We start from the raw sequence: 24454 nt of genomic DNA, 5'->3' as shown, positions 1-24454 counted from the left end.
CACAAAAAGGCAGTCATTTATATGAATAGGGTCCTACAGATAAATATCCATATTATTTTCATATTCTTCTACTTGGCAGAACTCCACCTAGAATACAGTAACATAGAGAGTGATTCATGCTGTAATTATCTCCTCACATTCCCCTGAACCCATCTCACAACACCCCCCCTCCACACACACACACACAGTCTATCACAAATCTGGAGCAGGTTCACTGAACCAGGCCCGCTCATGTCAAATGACATTTAATTTCTCCTCGCTGATGAAGAGCCATAGAGTCCTGCCACACTGGAGTTCATTCATCAAGCCCAACTAGCTATATAAGTAATCACTCTAGCACTCAGATGAGATGGAGCACGTCTAAGAGGCCAGAGAGAGCAGTTTGGTTCAATACACCAGAGAGAGAAAGGAAAGAAGGGGAAAGAGAGAGAGAGAGTGAGCGAGAGTGAGCGAGAGGGGGCGAGAGAGCGAGAGAGAGAGGGAGAACGAGAGAGAAAGAGGGAGAGAGATACACACAGAAAGGGAGAGAGATACACACAGAAAGAGAGAGAGATGAATGTCATGATATTGCATAGAGCGCCCATTACGGGCTACTTACCTTCGCTGGATGTCAGCTGGCTCTTCAGCTGGTTGTAGCGGTCAGCTTTGGGGGGCAGCGGGGGCTGGGTGTCTAGGCCTTTGTCATCCAGGGCCAGGCCATCCAGACTGATCTTGGACTGGAGATGGGAGAGGACGAGGGGACAAGGGGTTTAAAGGTCAACAGCAGATGGAGGAACATCATGGGGGATAGGACTAAGGATAGGACAGGGGACAGGGCAGGGGACAGGACAGGGAATAAGACTAGACAACGAAGACAGTTGTATCTACTGAATGTACTGAAGCTTACTTTAGACCGGAGGATGCTGGTGTGGATCCCGTTGTCGCTGACCTTGATGCTGATCTGTCTGTCAGAGAGGTCTGGTCTGATGAAGGGGGGCTGGATGGAGACAGGGGGCTTCTTCCTGGGGTCCACACCTGTGTACCTGTATAGAGGAGAGGAGAGACGAGAGATGACTTATCATATGGGAGTCAATTACATAGAAGATGGCAAGACATCACAAACAGATCTGGGACTCAGGCTATACGGGTGTATTGGGGCGGCTTCAATGGCTGATGATGATTATAACAAAACTGTTTCATCCCCACCTGGGTATCGTCTATCTGCAGCTATCTACGCTGTTAATTTTAGCAGTGTAATATCTCCCAAAAGGTATTTTTAATCTGGCTCTGGGGTCTGGCTGCTGAATATGTGAAAGTGTGTTTGTGTGTTTGTGCTGTGCTTGATTTCCCCTTCACTGTTGTTCTACAAAGTGATTCAATTCTCCAAGCCATCTGCCTTCCCCCAGGGGTAGATGGCTTCATCCAGGCAGAACAGGACACACCTCCACACACATACACATATACAGTACCAGTCAAAAGTTTGGACACACCTACTCATTCAAGGGTTTTTCTTTATTTTTTACTATTTTCTACATTGTAGAATAATAGTGAAGACATTAAAACTATGAAATAACACATATGCAATCATGTAGTAACCAAAAAAGTGTTAAACAAATCTAAATATATTTTATATTTGAGATTCTTCAAAGTAGCCACCCTTTGCCTTGATGACAGCTTTGAACACTCTTGGCATTCTCTCAACCAGCTTCATGAGGTAGTCACCTGGAATGCATTAATGAAAAACCCTTGAATGAGTAGGTGTGTCCAAACTTTTGACAGGTACTGTACGCACACGTACAAAAGCACATATACACATCTTGCTTTGGACATTGTTGCAGTTCTATCTCAGCAGTCCACTCAGAATGATTACAGCAGAACTGGTACTGTGGCAACCCCCTGGTCGACTTTTTAATGTCTGTCTGTCCAGCTCCCACCACCACCCACACCACTTCACCTAGGAATCCATGTCCTCCTTACCTGGGCACCAGGGGAGCACACAGGACATACTTGATGTTGCCACAGCAACCCCGCGTGAAGGGATTTACTCCTCCGCGGAACTTGCCCGTCACCTGAGGAACAGAAGGCGTTGTTAGAGTGGGAGGGAGAGGACACCCAAGGCCAGAACACACACACACACACACCTAGAACTAGTTAGCGGATTTGAGTTGGCAAGTGAAGATGCGATGCTGATATTGTGTCCTGTAAGATACACGATATAATGTACTGTATGTGAGTGTGTGTATGTGTCTTTGTAAGCTGCTCTTGGGTGGGCCCCCGCTCACCTGTTCGTTAGTGGTGCGACCTCTGGCGACGAGGACCATATGGAAGCCTGTCAGGCCCATGACTGGAATGAAGAAGAGCCCTGCTATACACATCACCACCAGACTGGGCACACACAGTCAAGGAGAGCACATTTTCTGGACCCATTTTAGCAGCTGCAAACCAACCAGCACTGCCAACAATGACTGTATGGCTGCCACTGAGCCATTCAGACAACCCTTTTAGAGGAGCAGGCATTTCTGTATACAACAATCAACTCCACCAGCAAGGATGTGATCATCTGTCAAACCATAAAAATTAGGGGTTCCAGTCTAGTGGTCCATTTTAATGCTTAGACACACCTTTCCCTAGGCCCTTCAGAACAGAACACAAAAGGCACTAGTTTTGTTACAGGGGAAATAAGACCCAGCTGGCGGCAGTGTGGAAGGATACGTGATGGTAGTGTGCAGCGTGCCCAGCCGCTCCATGTGGTGCAGCACAAACAGCAGGCCGAAGGAGAACACGCCGACCATGTGGATGCTTAGCGACAGCAGGAACAGGAAGAAGTAACGGTAGTTCCTGCGTCCGATGCAGTTGTTCACCCAGGGGCAGTGGTGGTCAAAGTCCTGAGGAGGGACAGAGAGATAGATGGGTGTTAGGCGATGGTCATAGGGTAGAGTGGAGATGAACAGGATCAGACTCTACACTACATGATAAAGCGCTTCAGTGTTTTCACTCAACAGAGATGTTTCTATCAATTCCATCACCTCTGATTGCAAGTCAGATTTCTGAGGTCGGGTTTTTTTTTTTTACATCTAATTTAGCTGACTTTGATTTAGTTTTTGGTTGTGGTTGAGTATCTACTGAAGAACATAGCATCAGTGGAAGTGGAAGAAGTTTGGCTGACATATAGTAGGCTTCCTCACAACCTTCAGTTCAAAGTCAGATTTGACCTCTTTCATGGAGAGTTAGACTGTACATGAAAGAGCGAGGCAGAGCCACATCAGAAGGCTACTTGGGGAGCAACACAGCTGGAGAATGCGACTTCAAATCGGAAAAAAAGTTATGAAACCAATTTTCTATATTACTGAATACTGCTTGGATATGGTGTAAAACATGATGGCAATCCAATAATGAATTAATATTGTTCACAGACAGTTGATTTAAAGGTCATACCTGTGAAAACATACCAGTCAGTTGTAGAGGTCACCAATAGCAACAAGGCTAACACCACATTGTACTGTCAAGAGCAATGGGCCTTTGACTGTGTGTGTCTTACCTCCACGCAGTTGTCACACACGCTGCAGTGCGAACAGCGGGGCGGTCTGTAGAAGTGACAGGTGGCACACCACTTCATTCGGACCTGAATTCCCTTGATCTCCACGTTCTTGTAGAGAGGCGCCCGGAAATCCTCGTCCTTGTCCTCGTCCTCATCCGCTGTGCCACAGAGAGACAACACACATTGTTAGCAGGAAAGTACACTCACACACATGCACACACGCACACAAATCTGATTTATATGATTCCATTTGACAGGGGCAACAGGAGGTAGACTTAAATAAGCTAGCTCCCATGGTTAGCTGTCTGTACAAATTGACATTTTATAGACACAATGCATTTAAACAAGGTAGTAAACACACAGTAATGTTTAAAGCCCGGGGGCGGAGCTTTCAGTGAATGACAAAAAATCCCATTCACTCCACACCGCTGGTCATTGCACTGCTGCTGTCTTTCTGAAAAAGTACATTTCCACAGGTTTAGTGGATCTTTGCACAATGAGCCACTTTACGCTTAGCCTTAGTGCAATATTTATATTTCTATGTGGAGTGTATTGCTCTGGATAGAGATGGAAAATAACATGGGATGTCTTTCGGTTAATCAAAGAGCCCATTCAACCTAAAGGAGGATCATCATGGGGCTTTATCTAAAAACACATTTTACACTCTCCCCATTTAATACCTGGAGGGAGACGAGAAAGCGGCTTCTGAACAAGTACACTCTGAACACACACACACACACAATCCTACTGGGAGTCTTATCTGTTGTTATGAGTTTTCCGACTCTTCAAATAGATTTAAAAGGTAACTGACTGAGAAACTGAATGTAGACATCTCCCCTGCAGTCTGCTCTTTCAAAACAATCCTCAGCAGACAGATTAATGAGAGGCTTTATCATCCAATACACAATATAAGGCTTTACATTTCAAGGCTTTATATTACAGAATAATATCAGCCTTGATATTTGAAGCTGGTAGCCACATTCACTGTACATACGTCATACATGATTCACACCAATTAAAGAGTAGGTCACATCTTTCCTAGAAGCAGGGATTTAACTGCAGTTTGTTTCTCCCCAAACAGAGACAGTGTGTGGAGGCAGAAGGAGTAGGATTATCCATGTGGCCACAGGCATCTCACTATAGTGGGCATAGGTTTCTCTCTGTAACACTCGATCTCGCTCTATAAAACTACTGCTGCTCTCCCCTCCATCTCCATAACAACCACGGTGAGGAGAGACCAGAAGGACATTGTCACTTCAGGGAGATATACAGTAACCTTGCTGTGCCATATGTGCCCTAATAATTGTTACCTGTTTATGGGGGTAAGAGAAGTTCTTAAAGACAGGTACTTATCATTTTACAAGCACGTTACAACCATCAGGTGTAAATGGGCCGCATTCAACGATCATTCCTAAACATAGGGGCCGGGCCGTCCCCCAGGAGAGTGCATTAGGGACATACTGTATGTTATGCCACAGTGCAGATTCTACAGTGGACGACACACACACAGTGTTTCCCTTCCTTTACTGTTACTAACAGCTGACTGACATCAAGTACTGCCAGTCGTTTTCCTAAGGCGGCAGCAGTGGGCCTATTTAGCCTCGACCAGGGCTTGGTCGCTCAGTCACAGGTCTGTATGTAATGCAGAGCCTGGTGCAGAGAAGGAACAGTTATTGCCTCCAACAGGTTGTCTTTGTGAGCTAATGGGTACTGAGAAGACAGAGATGAGAGAGAGCGAGAGAAAGAAAAAGAGAGAGAGAGACCCATTCATCTCATACAGACAGACACTGTCAGTAGTAAAGGGAACTGACCTCTGGGGAAGACTCCAGGGTCCATGAAGGTAGCCATGCTGAAGTTGGCCAGCACAAAGAGGAAGACGACGCCATTGTAGAGAGGCACAGCGGGGGAGATCGCCTTGGTCAGCCAGGGGCACCTGCAGAGGAGCGAGAGAGAGGACAGCCGTTAGGATCCTCCATTCATAGTTCATTCATTATTGATTCACCAAACATGTATGCACACTTGGATGTGTACATATGCACACACACACACACACACACACATATATTGGCAAATACCGACACATACTGATAGAGGCATGTAATCTGCCTATGAAATTAGGGATGGAGAGATGGGATGCAAATAGGCGACTGCTGCACGCCCCTCCCCCTCCTTACTCACCCCATCACCTCTACCATACACACCACCTCACACAGCCTCACCCAAACACAGTCAGCAGCGCAAACAAGATTTTCAGCATCTTTAATCCCACGCAAATGGGAAAACAACAAGCCTTGCAAAAAGGCGGGCATGGTGTAAAGCTGGAATTGCTTCTTCGCCTGTCGAGATTCAGAAATAATAGCAATGGCATCATCTGCCATGCATGGGACGGATCAGATCTCCTCTCAGCCTCAGATATAAAAGTCAATGAGAGATGATTACACATGAGGATAGGGCTATACTTGAGCCCAGAGCTGAGCTATATTACAATGTCTAACATTTCCTGGAATTAGAGAGGAAGTTGCAGACAGACAGACAGACTGGGCAGGGAGACAGACAGTTGGCAGAGGCAGTGTGTTGCTGTTATGGATGGTACACACAACCCTCACGAGCTACCTCACTACATCAGGTTCCAAGGTTTTCAGGAGGGAATTAACAGAACATCTGTGAATCCCCCAACTGGGATTTCTGGAAAACCTTGTCCAGGACTAAAACCGAATCGCTTAGACATTTTGTGCGTCAAGCTTGACTTTATCCACAGGCTTATTCATCATCACATACTGGGAAATATGCAGAGATACCTGCAACAATACTGCTTTCAAGAATACCAATTAAATTTTTTATCACTGCTCTCATTTTCAGTGGATTTGTGGGCTGAAATGTCAAGACATTGTATTGACCCAGGAAAGGTTTTTATGCCTCATCGCTTCTGCAGGGTCTCCCTCTAGAGGCCCACCTGAGCACACACGCGAACACACACCACAAACACATGTATGCACAGCAATGAATTCCTGGTATCTGTTCATGGCGATGATCCTCTTTCCTTCCTTGCCTCTCCCTCCCCCCTCTGCTCTGTTAAGTTATTCAGAGTGGAGGCTATATTGTAGGTAGGAGAATGAGCTGCTGTGCTAGCAGGCCTGGGGGAGCATGGCCACAGTGAGCTCCAGCCCCCAGCACCCCCCCACGTCCGCGTCAAACACTGTCACAGGGTGAGACAGTACAGCTGGATGGCCTATGCAGATGCAACCAAGAGTGAAACAATCCAGAGCTTTGTCTGTCAGTGAACTGAGTGAGGATAGAACACAAACAGCAGCCAGGGATGCAGAGGAAAAGTTAGGTTAGTCAGCCCCACCAATATTAATGATCTCTCCTCTCACATAACACCATACAGTACTTAGCCTACTCACTTCTAACAACATGGGTTCAGCTGGGGGGTAACAGAACAGAGATCGACCAACTTCTACCACATTAGCTTGGGAGACATAGTCTGGTAGACGTTAGTTTAGCTTCAAATAAATTATCAGGGAAAAGCAATACATTTTTGCAGCTGTTCCCCCACCAATAAAATCCCAATAAAATCCCTGGTCTACGAATTATGTGTTTTGCCCACAGTGATAAGGAGTGAGCCAAACAAAGCACAGCCATTTCAGCTGAAAGAGCATTTTAAGAGCCCAGGAGCAGACCACACATTGGGTGGAAAATATGATTCAGAGAATAAGCGACATAATTAAAGTCACAGACATTTGTAATTAAGTGGCAACAACGCCAATCACAAGTCTGTTTTACAGTAAACGTAAGCACAATGCTAAAAATAGGGTAAAAAAGTTTATAGTAGTTGTGATGTCACGAGAGGCTACACAGCTTTCAGCGGGATTGCTCAAGTAGTGCAAGGAGACCAGGTTCAACCAAAACAAGGATTTTATTAAAGGTCTTGGGAAACTAACGAAAGTATAACACAATTCTGTTCTCTGGTGGCTCTTTAAGGGTTAACAGTTCAGGGATGTCTCTTCCACATCCAAAATCATAATTCTCACTCGCTCAGATAACTTTTCCCCAGCCTTACTGTAGTCCACGTTGCAGCTAGTGGCCAACCCAGCAAAAAGTCCTTCCAAATGTCTCTCACGTATTTCCACAGGTGCATATATCCAAAGGTGAGTATTTCCCAAAGGTAAGTATCTCCAAATCCTTATATTCCTCATGGAAGTGGACGTGCAGCACTCTTGTCCTCCAGAGAGCCCAGCTTGGAGACTGTGTCTCTTCCTTCCCAAACCTTCAGCTCATCAGCTCCTCATTTGTTTCAGCTGCGTGGGAAGATTGGCCATAGAGGGGTGGAGTTCCCGACCATACCAGCAGATGGAGCCATAGCTGTCTGGGTTTGCAGCCACCTCAGGGGGATGTAACGTCCCTCCAGGACACAGCCTCTCGTGACATCACACATCCCCCTCCTCGGGACCGACGTCCTCGTCGGGGTAAAGGCAGCGTAAGAAGGCATCACGCCGAGAGGGCGTCCGCATTGCCGTGGTGCTTGCCAGACTGCTCTCTCTTCAACTCCTCCAACTCTAGGACCAGGGACTCAGCCTCCTGTTGTCTCTCCTTGAGTTTCTTACTGAACGCATCAGCCTTGGTTTTAGCAGAGTTTAGCTTCTGTTGAGCAGCTTTCAGTTCCTTCTCTCTCTCTGCCTCCGCATTCTTCATCTTGTTCTCCAACACCTTGTACTTCTCCTCTGCCTTCTTCTGGACCTCCTTACTACTGCGCAGGGTCTCCTCACACTCCTCGATGGTCCTGCGCAGCCTCTCCAGCTCCTCCTGTTGCTTATGGAAGGAGCTCTGTTGGAGTTTAGCCTGGAGGATATCTAACTCTTCTGTCTTCATGTCTAACTGTTGCTTTAACAAACGATACCTCTCAGCGGTCCCCTTCAGACCAGACAGTTCTTTGTCCAGATTCTGTAGCTCCGTCTCTGTGTCGGTCTGGGCACCTGCCATCCCTATCAGAGCCCGGGCGGGAGTGAGTAATTCGGAGGATTGCACCGAGCCTTCCCAGGATGAGTCTTGCCTCTCCGTTTCCGAGGTACTCGGGTTATCCTCTCCCTAGACTCTCTCCAGAGTGGGTAAAAGGCTGGGCAGTCTCGTCCAATTAGGACAGGGACGGGGAGGGAATCAACCACCCCGCCGTCGTGTGTATGGTTCCCCGTGTGCTGGTCATTGTAAGTTCAGTAATGGGGTATTCTCTGGTGTCCCCATGGACACAGGAAACTGGGAGGACTTTCCCGGGGTCAGACACGTTGGGCCCACCAAATCCTTACGCACCAGGGTGGCCCGGCTACCAGAATCCAGTAAGGCCTCCACATCATGGTGATTCACAGTTACCGGGCAGGTGGGGGGGTCGATCTGGGCCGCCATCTACGACTCCCAAGAGCGAGGCAAAACGGTGTGTGGGGGGCTGAGCTGGAGGACTCCGCAGTGGGCATAGGTTCATCGGCTGGTTTCCCACACTGCCAGGAGATATGTCCCATCTCCCCACACCGGTAACACTGTCGGAGTTTCCCCCTGGTGTACTCTTCTTGGACCCGCCTGGTTTCTGGCTCCCCCTGGAGCCGGGATAAGTCCTGACGTGGCTGGGTTCGAGACCTTGGGGTCCTTTGGACGGGTTCTTCCCATTTGTGGTGGGGCCGCACTCCTGGGGTCTTTTCGGGAAGCATTCAGCATCTCCGCTGTGGCCTGGTACTTTTCCACAGCTTCCACGGTCAGATCAGGCGTGGTCAAGGCCTGTTGACTGATGACCCGTTTTGCCTCATAAGGCAGGTAACGATCCACCACAACGGCCTCCACCACCGCCGCTGCTGTATTCCTCTGCGGATCCAGCCATTTCCTTGCGATTCGGACAAGTTCATGCATCTGCGCCCGAGGAGGTTGGTCTGGTTGGAAGGTCCAGCTGTGAAAACGCTGGGCCATACCAAACTTTGTGAGTCCATATCTGCTGAGGATCTCAGACTTCAGGGCATCATAGTCAGTAACCTGGTCAGGGCCCAGGTCCCGGACAGCATTCAGCGATTCCCGGTTAGAAAGGGGGCTAACAGACCAACCCACTGTTGCTTGGGCCAGGCTTCCCTAGTGGCCGTGGCCTCAAATGCATGCAGGTATGCCTCAATGTCATCGGTAGCTCCCATCTTAGATATAAAGTCACTTGCCTTTATTGGGCGGGTATTTTGGACCACCCTCTGTCTCTGCAACTGCAATTCCTCTGCCTTCAGAAGGTTGGCTTTCTTTTGCTCCTCCAAGAGAGCCACGTTTGCTTGCATCTGGGCTTGCTGGCCAGCAACAAGGGCTTTCAATATGTCCTCCATTTCAGTCGGCGGGGAGCCTACGGCCAACTTGGAAAACTGGGTGATCAAACCTTCGGTATCCTCCTCTGACATGCACTATTAACGCTGAGCGTGCCCGTATTCTCCACCATCTGTGATGTCACGAGAGGCTACACAGCTTTCAGCGGGATTGCTCAAGTAGTGCAAGGGAGACCAGGTTCAACCAAAACAAGGATTTTATTAAAGGTCTTGGGAAACTAACGAAAGTATAACACAATTCTGTTCTCTGGTGGCTCTTTAAGGGTTAACAGTTCAGGGATGTCTCTTCCACATCCAAAATCATAATTCTCACTCGCTCAGATAACTTTTCCCCAGCCTTACTGTAGTCCACGTTGCAGCTAGTGGCCAACCCAGCAAAAAGTCCTTCCAAATGTCTCTCACGTATTTCCACAGGTGCATATATCCAAAGGTGAGTATTTCCCAAAGGTAAGTATCTCCAAATCCTTATATTCCTCATGGAAGTGGACGTGCAGCACTCTTGTCCTCCAGAGAGCCCAGCTTGGAGACTGTGTCTCTTCCCTTCCCAAACCTTCAGCTCATCAGCTCCTCATTTGTTTCAGCTGCGTGGGAAGATTGGCCATAGAGGGGTGGAGTTCCCGACCATACCAGCAGATGGAGCCATAGCTGTCTGGGTTTGCAGCCACCTCAGGGGGATGTAACGTCCCTCCAGGACACAGCCTCTCGTGACATCACATAGTTTATAAACAGTTTTCCCTGCTTTGGCGACTAACTGAACCTATTTTACCTTTAACAGGGAGTTCCATTGAAACCAAGGTCTCTTTTGCAAGGGAGCCCTGCATCTTACAATTACAAAACAAATTACACATAGGAAATACACCAGAAAAACAAATACAAAGATAATACAGAAATACAATACACACTCATGAAAAACAATCACATTCCTCAACAAAGAGGTCTTCAAATCAACACTCTGAACTGCCTGAAAGGCACCAATGCTGGGCTCTTAAAATGCATCCAGTTGTAGGGAACTCTGAAGATTGTTCCGTACATGGGGTGCAAAACCTGTCATCTGTGATAAAACTAAGTGCACTATGGTAAACTGCATTCATGTAGATGATGTGGCAGCTGCATTCATGTAGATGATGTTGCCATAGTCTAGTACCAGAAGCAGTGTTGGGGAATATAGTTTAAAAAGCTACCAATTACTTTATACTGGAAGAAGTTAATAAGTTATCATATGTTAATTTGAAATGTCAGACAACAAATTGCAAGAACAGATCACTTTGGGGTCCTATGTTTACAGAATGTTTAATTTAGCCTACTAAACACAAAAATCATGTTTCTAGTGAGAATTATGTAGGCCTGATGCCGAAAAAGAATGGAAATGATTGCCATATTTTATTTTATTTTTGCAAAAAAATGTAGTGTGTAGTTCCAGTAGTTAGCTACACCACTACATTGGAAAAAAGTTATTAACTACTGAAAACACTACCTAGATTTGAATTTAGTTCAACTACCACCAAGCTACTGCAAAATGTAGTTAAATTATTAGTTGAACTACATGTACTTCACTACTCCCCAACAATCAATCAATCAATTTTATTTTATATAGCCCTTCATACATCAGCTGATATCTCGAAGTGCTGTACAGAAACCCAGCCTAAAACCCCAAACAGCTAGTAATGCAGGTGTAGAAGCACGGTGGCTAGGAAAAACTCCCTAGAAAGGCCAAAACCTAGGAAGAAACCTAGAGAGGAACCAGGCTATGAGGGGTGGCCAGTCCTCTTCTGGCTGTGCCGGGTGGAGATTATAACAGAACCATGCCAAGATGTTCAAAAATGTTCATAAGTGACAAGCATGGTCAAATAATAATCAGGAATAAATCTCAGTTGGCTTTTCATAGCCGATCATTAAGAGTTTAAAAACAGCAGGTCTGGGACAGGTAGGGGTTCCATAACCGCAGGCAGAACAGTTGAAACTGGAATAGCAGCAAGGCCAGGCGGACTGGGGACAGCAAGGAGTCACCACGGCCGGCAGTCCCGACGTATGGTCCTAGGGCTCAGGTCTCTCAGTTGGCAATTCATATCCGATCATTAAGAGTCGAAAACAGCAGGTCTGGGACAGGTAGGGGTTTCGTAACCGCAGGCAGAACAGTTGAAACTGGAACAGCAGCAAGGCCAGGCGGACTGGGGACAGCAAGGTGTCAGCATGCCCGATAGTCCCGACGTATGGTCCCAGGGCTCAGGTTCTCAGAGAGAAAGAGAGAACGAGAGAATTAGAGAGAGCATACTTAAATTCACACAGGACACTGGATAAGACAGGAGAAGTACTCTAGGTATAACCAACTGACCCCAACCCCCCGACACATAAACTACTGCAGCATAAATACTGGAGGCTGAGACAGGAGCGGTCCGGAGACACTGTGGCCCCATCCGAAGAAACCCGGACAGGGCCAAACAGGAAGGATATAACCCCACCCACTCTGCCAAAGCACAGCCCCCGCACCACTAGAGGGATATCCTCAACCACCAACTTACAATCCTGAGACAAGGCCGAGTATAGCCCACAAAGGTCTCCACCACAGCACAAACCAAGGGGGGGGCGCCAACCCAGACAGGAAGATCACGTCAGTAACTCAACCCACTCAAGTGACGCACCCCCCCCCAGGGACGGCATGAAAGAGCACCAGCAAGCCAGTGACTCAGCCCCTGTAACAGGGTTAGAGGCAGAGAATCCCAGTGGAGAGAGGGGAACCGGCCTGGCAGAGACAGCAAGGGCGGTTCGTTGCTCCAGAGCCTTTCCGTTCACCTTCACACTCCTGGGCCAGACTACACTCAATCATATGACCTACTGAAGAGATAAGTCTTCAGTAAAGACTTAAAGGTTGAGACCGAGTCTGCGTCTCTCTCATGGGTAGGCAGACTGTTCCATAAAAATGGAGATCTATAGGAGAAAGCCCTGCCTCCCGCTGTTTGCTTAGAAATTCTAGGGACAATTAGGAGGCCTGCGTCTTGTGACCGTAGCGTACGTATTGGTATGTACGGCAGGACCAACTCGGAAAGATAGGTAGGAGCAAGCCCATGTAACGCTTTATAGGTTAACAGTAAAACCTTGAAATCAGCCCTTGCCTTAACAGGAAGCCAGTGTAGGGAAGCTAGCACTGGAGTAATATGATCAAATTTCTTGGTTCTAGTCAGGATTCTAGCAGCCGTATTTAGCACTAACTGAAGTTTATTTAGTGCTTTATCCGGGTAGCCGGAAAGTAGAGCATTGCAGTAGTCTAACCTAGAAGTAACAAATGCATGGATTAATTTTTTCTGCATCATTTTTGGACAGAAAATTTCTGATTTTTGCAATGTTACGTAGATGGAAAAAAGCTGTCCTTGAAACAGTCTTGATATGTTCGTCAAAAGAGAGATCAGGGTCAAGAGTAACGCCGAGGTCCTTCACAGTTTTATTTGAGACGACTTTACAACCATCAAGATGAATTGTCAGATTTAACAGAAGATCTCTTTGTTTCTTGGGACCTAGAACAAGCATCTCTGTTTTGTCCGAGTTTAAGAGTAGAAAGTTTTCAGCCATCCACTTCCTTATGTCTGAAACACAGGCTTCTAGCGAGGGCAATTTTGGGGCTTCACCATGTTTCATTGAAATGTACAGCTGTGTGTCATCCGCATAGCAGTGAAAGTTAACATTATGTTTTCGAATAACATCCCCAAGAGGTAAAATATATAGTGAAAACAATAGTGGTCCTAAAACGGAACCTTGAGGAACACCGAAATGTACAGTTGATTTGTCAGAGGACAGACCATTCACAGAGACAAACTGATATCTTTCCGACAGGTAAGATCTAAACCAGGCCAGAACTTGTCCGTGTAGACCAATTTGGGTTTCCAGTCTCTCCAAAAGAATGTGGTGATCGATGGTGTCAAAGGCAGCACTAAGGTCTAGTAGCACGAGGACAGATGCAGAGCCTCGGTCTGACGCCATTAAAAGGTCATTTACCACCTTCACAAGTGCAGTCTCAGTGCTATGATGGGGTCTAAAACCAGACTGAAGCATTTCGTATACATTGTTTGTCTTCAGAAAGGCAGTGAGTTGCTGCGCAACAGCTTTTTCTAAACTTTTTGAGAGGAATGGAAGATTCGATATAGGCCGATAGTTTTTTATATTTTCCGGGTCAAGGTTAGGCTTTTTCAAGAGAGGCTTTATCACTGCCACTTTTAGTGAGTTTGGTACACATCCGGTGGATAGAGAGCTGTTTATTATGTTCAACATAGGAGGGCCAAGCACAGGAAGCAGCTCCTTCAGCAGTTTAGTAGGAATGGGATCCAGTATGCAGCTTGAAGGTTTTGAGGCCATGATTATTTTCATCATTGTGTCAAGAGATATAGTACTAAAACACTTAAGTGTCTCTCCCGATCCCAGGCCCTTGCAGAGCTGTGCAGATCCAGGACAGCTAAGCCCTGGAGGAATACGCAGATTCAAAGAGGAGTCCGTAATTTGCTTTCTAATGGTCATGATCTTTTCCTCAAAGAAGTTCATGAATTTATTACTGCTGAAGTGAAAGCCATCCTCTCTTGGGGAATGCTGCTTTTTAGTTAGCTTTGCAACAGTATCAAAAAGAAATTTTGGATTGTTCTTATTTTCCTCGATTAAGTTGGAAAAGTAGGATGATCGAGCAGCAGTGAGGGCTCTTCGGTACTGCACGGTACTGTCTTTCCAAGCTAGTCGGAAGACTTCCAGTTTGGTGTGGCGCCATTTCCGTTCCAATTTCCTGGTAGCTTGCTTCAAAGCTCGGGTATTTTCTGTATACCAGGGAGCTAGTTTCTTATGACAAATGTTTTTCGTTTTTAAGGGTGCAACTGCATCTAGGGTATTGCGCAAGGTTAAATTGAGTTCCTCAGTTAAGTGGTTAACTGATTTTTGTCCTCTGACGTCCTTGGGTAGGCAGAAGGAGTCTGGAAGGGCATCAAGGAATTTTTGTGTTGTCTGAGAATTTATAGCACGACTTTTGATGCTCCTTGGTTGGGGTCTGAGCAGATTATTTGTTGCGATTGCAAACGTAATAAAATGGTGGTCCGATAGTCCAGGATTATGTGGAAAAACATTAAGATCTACAACATTTATTCCATGGGACAAAACTAGGTCCAGAGTATGACTGTGGCAATGAGTAGGTCCAGAGACATGTTGGACAAAACCCACTGAGTCGATGATGGCTCCGAAAGACTTTTGGAGTGGGTCTGTGGACTTCTCCATGTGAATATTAAAGTCACCAAAAATTAGAATATGATCTGCTATAACTACAAGGTCTGATAGGAATTCAGGAAACTCAGAGAGGAACGCTGTATATGGCCCAGGAGGCCTGTAAACAGTAGCTATAAAAAGTGATTGAGTAGGCTGCATAGATTTCATGACTAGAAGCTCAAAAGACGAAAACGCCATTTTTTTTTTGTAAATTGAAATTTGCTATCGTAAATATTAGCAACACCTCCGCCTTTGCGGGATGCACGGGGGATATGGTCACTAGTGTAACCAGGAGGTGAGGCCTCATTTAACACAGTAAATTCATCAGGCTTAAGCCATGTTTCAGTCAGGCCAATCACATCAAGATTATGATCAGTGATTAGTTCATTGACTATGACTGCCTTTGAAGTGAGGGATCTAACATTAAGTAACCCTATTTTGAGATGTGAGGTATCACGATCTCTTTCAATAATGGCAGGAATGGAGGAAGTCTTTATCCTAATAAGATTGCTAAGGTGAACACCGCCATGTTTAGTTCTGCCCAACCTAGGTCGAGGCACAGACACAGTCTCAATGGGTATGGCTAAGCTGACTACACTGACTGTGCTATTGGCAGACTCCACTAAGCTGGCAGGTTGGCTAACATCCTGCTGCCTGGCCTGCACCCTATATCACTGTGGGTCTAGAGGGGTTAGAGCCCCATCTATGTTGGTAGATAAGATGAGAGCACCCCTCCAGCTAGGATGGAGTCCGTCACTCCTCAGCAGGTCAGGCTTGGTCCTGTTTGTGGGTGAGTCCCAGAAAGAGGGCCAATTATCCACAAATTCTATCTTTTGGGAGGGGCAGAAAACAGTTTTCAACCAGCGATTGAGTGCTGAGACTCTGCTGTAGAGCTCGTCACTCCCCCTAACTGGGAGGGGGCCAGAGACAATTACTCGATGCCGACACATCTTTCTAGCTAATTTACACGCTGAAGCTATGTTGCACTTGGTGACCTCTGACTGTTTCATCCTAACATCGTTGGTGCCGACGTGGATAACAATATCTCTATACTCTCTACACTCGCCAGATTTAGTTTTAGCCAGCACCAACTTTAGATTAGCCTTAACGTCGGTAGCCCTGCCCCCTGGTAAACAGTGTATGATCGCTGGGTGATTCGTTTTAAGTCTAATACTGCGGGTAATGGAGTCGCCAATGACTAGGGTTTTCAATTTGTCAGAGCTAATGGTGGGAGGCTTCGGCGTCTCAGACCCCGTAACGGGAGGAGTAGAGACAAGAGAAGACTCAGACTCAGACTCGCTACATAATGGGGAAAACCGGTTGAAGGTTTCTGTCGGTTGAATGAGCGACACCGGTTGAGTATTCCAACAGCATTTCCCTCCAGAAGCCATGAGAAAGTTGTCCGGCTGCGGGGACTGTGCGGGGGGATTTCTACTAACGTTACCATCTGTACTTACTGGTGGCACAGACGCTGTTTCTTCCTTTCCTACACTGAAATTACCCTTGCCTAACGATTGCGTCTGAAGCTGGGCTTGTAGCACAGCTATTTTCGCCGTAAGGCGATCGTTCTCCTGTATATTATGAGTACAGCGACTGCAATTAGAAGACATCATGTTAATGTTGCTACTTAGCTTCGGTTGTTGACGGTGTTGACGAACCATGTCCAGATAAAGCGTCCGGAGTGAAAAAGTTGAATGAGGGAAAAAAGTTACGATGGAAAAGCTAAAAATATAAACGGTAATTAAAAACAAAACAAAAAAACATAAAGTTGTCAGCTAGCAGAATAAAGTAAAGTTGGCAGCAAAAACGCACAGCAACAAAAACGCACAGCAACACGTCTGTAGATTCAACAGGAAGTGACGTCACCAGAGAAGTCACTGACCGGAAGGAACGTGGACTGAATGATCTGCTTTCTACTCTTTAGTGAGTGGCATGACTTATTTCTATACAAGCCCATTTTTATTCTCAGCTTCTTAGTTAACTCATCAATATGCTTTTAAAAAGACAGCTTATCGTCTAACCAAACGCCCGGATATTTGTAAGCAGGGACATGATCAATGTAGGCACCATCCAAGGTACATATGCGTAAATCATTAGAGTCATTTAGAGTCAACCTAGAGATTGACTCTAATATGATTAGATTACCTCTTATATTATTAAATAATTAAAGTCAGCCTAGAGGCCCACTGCTGGTGCCAAAAGTGTTCTAATGTAATGAGTATGTTTCTAGAACCTGCTCAGTGGGCACAGATGTAATTTCAACATCTAGCATGCTTTTAGGACATCTGTATATGAAGTGTACAAACAATGCTCAAGGGATGAACACCACACCACACATACACACACTCTAGATTCTGTCTGCAGCTATTGGTTTAAATGTGGGAATTCTGACAGCAAGCCATAGCTACATCCTAAGAAAAGCCCGATTCCTCACAGACCTGCCCATTGTGAGTGTTACTGAACCTCGCAAATCCCCTCTTAGGCCTCACCTTGCTCCAGGAGGGGAACTATGGAGGTCTAACAAAGGACACAGTGACATCATCATAAACTTCACCCAGTGTCAGCTTAGGGTCAATATAGATATTCACATTATAGAATCCCCTCTACCTCAGCACAGGGACATAGATATTCACATAATATAACCTAATTTCCCCTATAAACTGGCAGACTCCAGTTGATGTTTGTCAGTATCATTCTTGCCTATTAAGATTGAGACTTTACAATGATAAAATCATGTCTACTGCAAACTGCCATGTCACCCAAAGCACAGAACAATCCCTGCTTTGACAACACAGCTGATCACAAATAAAACACAAACATCTTTAGCTTGATAGCTTTGAGTCAGTTGATTGCGCCGAATCTTATTAAATAACATTTCCAAACAATCTAACTGAAATCTTTTTAACAGCAATGGAAAATCTGTAAGCGAAAAGTTCTGAGATCTTAGAGTAGTAATTAGCATAGGTATTACAATGAAACCCCCCCCCACAAATGCTCATTTATTTATTCACTTTGATGGGTGGTGGCGTGATGCCTGATGTGATTAGTTTGTTGTATGGTAGTCTAGCTCTCTAATGTTCTCTTCAGGCACTACGATATTGATCTGATTCTAGCAAGACATCTATCCCACACATCCCAAAGCCATTTGACTACACAAATCTGTGAGTCAGTCAGTCGTTCATTTGCCTGCTTTAGATTTGAGCGGAAAGCTGCCGGTTTTGAAGCTGCTCTTATCTGCTGGAGTGGTTCTGGGAGGGGGGAAATGTATAAGCGCAACGTCTGAAAAACCATCAAAAGAGAACAGCGTGTCAATCTAGAGTGCTTTCTGCATGCTTTCATCTGAACTAGAAATACCAACCAAACACTGAGGAGGAAACGTTAGATATCTTAACTACATGACTGGCTCTATTGTGACTAGATTGATAAGAAAACTATCATCAAATCACAAAATAATCATTTGAAAATTCAAATCTAGTTACACCCCCTACCCATTGTTAGTGAAGGCATTTGAGGGTGGCGCCACTCTTGCGTTGGGCAGAGAGATCAAATCAAATCAAATCAAATTTTATTGGCCACATGCGCCGAATACAACAGGTGCAGACATTACAGTGAAATGCTTACTTACAGCCCTTAACCAACAGTGCATTTATTTTTAACAAAAAAGTAAAAATAAAACAACAACAAAAAAAGTGTTGAGAAAAAAAGAGCAGAAGTAAAATAAAATAACAGTAGGGAGGCTATATATACAGGGGGGTACCGGTGCAGAGTCAATGTGCGGGGGCACCGGCTAGTTGAGGTAGTTGAAGTAATATGTACATGTGGGCAGAGTTAAAGTGACTATGCATAAATAATTAACAGAGTAGCAGCAGCGTAAAAGGATGGGGTGGGGGGGGCAGTGCAAATAGTCCGGGTAGCCATGATTAGCTGTTCAGGAGTCTTATGGCTTGGGGGTAGAAGCTGTTGAGAAGTCTTTTGGACCTAGACTTGGCACTCCGGTACCGCTTGCCGTGCGGTACCAGAGAGAACAGTCTATGACTAGGGTGGCTGGAGTCTTTGACAATTTTGAGGGCTTTCCTCTGACACCGCCTGGTATAGAGGTCCTGGATTGCAGGAAGCTTGGCCCCAGTGATGTACTGGGCCGTATGCACTACCCTCTGTAGTGCCTTGCGGTCGGAGGCCAAGCAGTTGCCATACCAGGCGGTGATGCAACCAGTCAGGATGCTCTCGATGGTGCAGCTGTAGAATCTTTTGAGGATCTGAGGACCCATGCCAAATCTTTTCAGTCTCCTGAGGGGGAATAGGCTTTGTCGTGCCCTCTTCACGACTGTCTTGGTGTGTTTGGACCATGATAGTTCGTTGGTGATGTGGACACCAAGGAACTTGAAGCTCTCAACCTGTTCCACTACAGCCCCGTCGATGAGAATGGGGGCGTGCTCAGTCCTCTTTTTTTTCCTGTAGTCCACAATCATCTCCTTTGTCTTGGTCACGTTGAGGGAGAGGTTGTTGTCCTGGCACCACACGGCCAGGTCTCTGACCTCCTCCCTATAGGCTGTCTCATCGTTGTCGGTGATCAGGCCTACCACTGTTGTGTCGTCGGCAAACTTAATGATGGTGTTGGAGTCGTGCCTGGCCATGCAGTCATGGGTGAACAGGGAGTACAGGAGGGGACTGAGCACGCACCCCTGAGGGGCCCCCTTGTTGAGGATCAGTGTGGCAGATGTGTTGTTACCTACCCTTACCACTTGGGGGAGGCCTGTCAGGAAGTCCAGGATCCAGTTGCAGAGGGAGGTGTTTAGTCCCAGGATCCTTAGCTTAGTGATGAGCTTTGAGGGCACTATGGTGTTGAATGCTGAGCTGTAGTCAATGAATAGCATTCTCACGTAGGTGTTCCTCTTGTCCAGGTGGGAAAGGGCAGTGTGGAGTGCAATAGAGATTGCATAATCTGTGGATCTGTTGGGGCGGTATGCAAATTGGAGTGGGTCTAGGGTTTCTGGGATAATGCTGTTGATGTGAGCCATGACCAGCCTTTCGAAGCACTTCATGGCTACAGACGTCAGTGCTACGGGTCGGTAGTCATTTAGGCAGGTTATCTTAAGAGTCCTTGGGCACGGGGACTATGGTGGTCTGCTTGAAACATGTTGGTATTACAGACTCAGTCAGGGACATGTTGAAAATGTCAGTGAAGACACTTGCCAGTTGGTCAGCACATGCTCGGAGTACACGTCCTGGTAATCCGTCTGGACCTGCGGCCTTGTGAATGTTGACCTGCTTAAAAGTCTTACTCACATCGGCTACGGAGAGCGTGATCACATAGTCATCCGGAACAGCTGGTGCTCTCATGCATGCTTCAGTGTTGCTTGCCTCGAAGCGAGCATAGAAGTGGTTTAGCTCGTCTGGAAGTCTTGTGTCACTGGACAGCTCGCGGCTGTGCTTCCCTTTGTAGTCTGTAATAGTTTTCAAGCCCTGCCACATCCGACGAGCGTCAGAGCCAGTGTAGTACGATTCAATCTTAGTCCTGTATTGACTCTTTGCCTGTTTGATGGTTCGTCGGAGGGCATAGCGGGATTTCTTATAAGCGTCCGGGTTAGAGTCCCGCTCCTTGAAAGCGGCAGCTCTACCCTTTAGCTCAGTGCGGATGTTTCCTGTAATCCATGGCTTCTGGTTGGGGTATGTACGTACGGTCACTGTGGGGGACGACATCATCGATGCACTTATTGATGAAGCCAGTGACTGATGTGGTGTACTCCTCAATGCTATCTGAAGAATCCCGGAACATGTTCCAGTCTGTGCTAGCAAAACAGTCCTGTAGCTTAGCATCTGTGTCATCTGACCACTTTTTTATTAACCGAGTCACTGGTGCTTCCTGCTTTAGTTTTTGCTTATAAGCAGGAATCAGGAGGATAGAGTTATGGTCAGATTTGCCAAATGGAGGGCGAGGGAGAGCTTTGTATGCGTCTCTGTGTGTGGAGTAAAGGTGGTCTAGAGTTTTTTTTCCTCTGGTTGCACATTTAACATGCTGGTAGAAATGAGGTAGAACGGATTTAAGTTTCCCTGCATTAAAGTCCCCGGCCACTAGGTGCGCTGCATCTGGATGAGCGTTTTCCTGTTGAGAGAAGCGCTTGTGGGGTTATTGCAGGGCTCCACTCTCCAGTCCACTAATTCATCATTGGCAGAGTTTGTTGGTCCATTGAGGACACAGAGATGTCTGTCTGTCTGTCTGTGGGATTTTTGTGGGATTGTTCTCTCATTAATTAAAGTGTTAGTTAGGGTTGTCCCAGTGGGCTGCAGATGGAGACCATGTGTTCCTCCAGACTGCCCACTGGCCCCTTATGTCCTGGGATGGCCAGGCGCAGGCCTCACCACCCTACAATGCCAACCCACAGGGATATCCCGGCTCAGGCCTAGCCACCCTCCCAACCCACAGGGTTAGTGCCTGCTCTGAAAATTCATCAATAACATTGCTATAGACCAGGGTCATGTCCAGTGGGGATAAAACTATTTGAAACGGTGAGGTACGACCTGAGCATGGGGTGGTTCAATTTCAAGGTCTGCAGCACAGCACTGATTTTCATCTTTTCATCTTTCTCCTCTAATCAGGAACAGATTCAGACCTGAGCGATCAGATGATTGGACTAAGTCTCAGGCCGATAAAAAAGAAATACCCCTGAATACCCCGGCCGCCATAACCTCCTGCAATCTCAATCCCAGCTCTTTCAAATCATCAAACCTCTCTTTTTCATCATATTTTCATCTGTTTCGTTTCCACCAACAGATATTTTCCCATCCTCAAGCAGGAAGAAAGAGAGACAGAAAGAGAGGGAAGAAATAGAGACAGAAAAAGAGGGAGAGAGTCAGAGACAGAGAAACAGAGAGAGACCGTTTGCCTTATTTAAGTTATTTTTTACTAGTAATCAAACTCTCACTAACTCTCAGTGCTTAGATAACTGAAGTTTGTAGCGGCCCCGTTCACTGTGGCCCCCTGAGAGCTCCACTCTGTGTCTCTAATGCATGCACACTTCTGAGACACACCACTCTGTGCTCACACAGTTCATTAGTATTCCACACCTACACCAGCGGGCCTGGCTGTCAATGGAGACAGCATACATGTTAAAACAGCCTTTAATATAAATGGGTGACAGCGGGTCAGACAAGAAGCAATTCTGCTGTTGGGGGAGGCCAGGAGCAGGAGACGAGGACAGGAGCGGAGTTTGTTTACTTATAAGTTAGCTAGATATTTGATGTTCGTTTTTATGCTTGAAATGGCTTTCAGATGAATATAAATGACTGGAAACTAAGCCATTTGAGATCCTCTGGCCGATTAAACTTCCAGCCATGTATACTAATGACGGGAGAGAGAGAAAGAGAAAGAAAGAGAGAGAGTGAGAGAGAGTGAGAAAGAGTGAGAGAGAGAGAGAGTGAGAGAAAGAGAGAGAGAGAGAGAGTGAGAGAAAGAGAGAGAGAGAGAGAGAGAAAGAGAGCGAGAAAGAGAGTGCAAGAGAGAGAACGAGAGCCTTGGGTAAAGGCTGCTGTTGCTCTATGACTAAGAAGCTAAAATGAGAAAACCTGTGCTGCTGCCGCTGCTGCAGAGAGCCCAATGTAAAAGAAAATAAATAAAATTTACATAATGTATTTGAGACTAAATAAAATGCTTTGCACTGTTGCTTTTTATGCCCTATTTTTTGAATATTCATAAGCACCTTTTCATCAACTGTAAAGGAAAAAATATGAAGGAAAAAGGCTATTTGTGATCAAGTGATTTAGTAATGTAATCTTAAACAGTTTACCACACTAATTCTTATCACATGATAACACTAGGGATGGGTATCCCTAGATAACATGCACATGGGATGTCATTGTTGGAACTTTAGCTTGATGCAGTTTATAGGGAACATGTTTGTCTTTTCCATAGTGATCGAGCATCTCAACTGACAGGACATGCTAGCATGTGTGTGTGTGTGTGTGTGTGTGTGTGTGTGTGTGTGTGTGCCCGCTGGGCATGATGAGCATCATGCTGAGACTCAGAGGTGGGTGCTAGGGCCACACACACCCCAGCACTGTGGTCCCAAACGCCTGTTTCCTTGATGAAATGAAATTGCTGATTGCTGATTGGCTGATTGACTGAAAGCCGTGGTATATCAGACCGTATACCATGGGTATAACAAAACATTTATTTTAACTGCTCTAGTTACATTGGTAACCAGTCAGAAGTAGTGCACTATACATTAGAGGCTGCTGCTGCCTATTGAATTCACTGTCCACTTTAAGAAATGGAACACTAGTCACTTTAATAATGTTTACATATCTTGCACTACTCATCTCATATGTATATACTGTATTCTATTCTATAATATTCTACTGTATCTTAGTCCATGCCGCTCTGTCATTGCTTGTCCATATATGTATATATTGTTAAATTCCATTCCTTACTAGATTTGTGTGTATTGGGTATATGTTGTGAAATTGCTAGATATTACTTGTTAGATATTACTGCACTGTCGGAGCTAGAAGCACAAGCATTTCGCTACACCCGCAATAACATCTGCTAAACACGTGTATGTGACAAATAAAATGTGATTTGATTTGATGTAGGGAATAGGGTGCCATTTGGGACGCAGACAATGAAAACCAGAGTAGCACATAGGTCAATTGGAATAAAGCAGATGGCTTAAGCAGAAGTCATTGTGGCTTAGCCCTGGCTGGTAAATATGTGGGAGTATTTAGATCACAGTAGTAAGGTCAAACAGTCTCACTGCCCTCCCTGCCACAAGTGTGCTGTAACCCCATCTGGGCAGAATGCACCAAGGGGGATTCTGCAAATATAGAGACCACCAGCCACACAATTTGGTCCTCTCTCTCTCAATTTTCCTGGTTGACAAATAGGGAGTGTGAGCAATGCTGTTGTACATATCTGCGTGGCAGAAGTTGGCTTACCTAGCATCACATTCCTCACCATTCTTATTCTAAGCCCAGACTGCAGGCAGTTGTTGGGCCTGCTGCATGTGTGGGCCACTGTCAGACCCCTGAGAGTTATATCTGACTAAACCAATGTGCAGATTCCATCAATCTTGTTTCTTCACGTTACTCCGAGGCCATAATTTAAATAAAAAAAGTGGAAGAAATTCAAATGAATGGCAGAATTCAAGTTTAATCTGTCCTAAGGCTGCCATGTGTACTGGGTCTTTTCCACGTCAATGTTCTCTTATCTAGTGGGCCGGAGTTCAACAAAGTTCAAAAATAGTTTCACTTTCATTAAAATAGAAATTCCTGCTGCTTCCCTGATCCTACTACTGGGTTGGAGGACTCAGCACTGCAGAGCACAGCACACTGAGAGGGAACTGGGCTGAAACCTGAGGAGAAGACCCAGAAATAC

The 24454-nt window shown here is 45.9% G+C and overlaps 1 protein-coding gene across 1 annotated transcript in view; it reads right to left on the bottom strand.

The window, feature by feature from the left end:
* The window catches only part of LOC121585008 (palmitoyltransferase ZDHHC8B-like), a 100198-nt gene that overhangs the window by 4752 nt on the left and 70992 nt on the right, over positions 1 to 24454 (bottom strand). Inside the window, exons 2-8 of the mRNA XM_041901311.1 lie at positions 5329 to 5450; positions 3518 to 3675; positions 2692 to 2864; positions 2262 to 2364; positions 1957 to 2048; positions 887 to 1022; positions 599 to 716 (exon numbers count right to left, since the gene is read on the bottom strand). Of these exons, the coding sequence (XP_041757245.1) occupies positions 599 to 716; positions 887 to 1022; positions 1957 to 2048; positions 2262 to 2364; positions 2692 to 2864; positions 3518 to 3675; positions 5329 to 5450 (902 nt within the window). The remainder of the gene's footprint in view (positions 1 to 598; positions 717 to 886; positions 1023 to 1956; positions 2049 to 2261; positions 2365 to 2691; positions 2865 to 3517; positions 3676 to 5328; positions 5451 to 24454) is intronic.

Source organism: Coregonus clupeaformis, chromosome 16 (genome assembly GCF_020615455.1).
Source record: "Coregonus clupeaformis isolate EN_2021a chromosome 16, ASM2061545v1, whole genome shotgun sequence".
In the NCBI taxonomy this organism is placed as follows: domain Eukaryota; kingdom Metazoa; phylum Chordata; class Actinopteri; order Salmoniformes; family Salmonidae; genus Coregonus; species Coregonus clupeaformis.
This window is presented reverse-complemented; position numbering and strand designations above follow the sequence as displayed.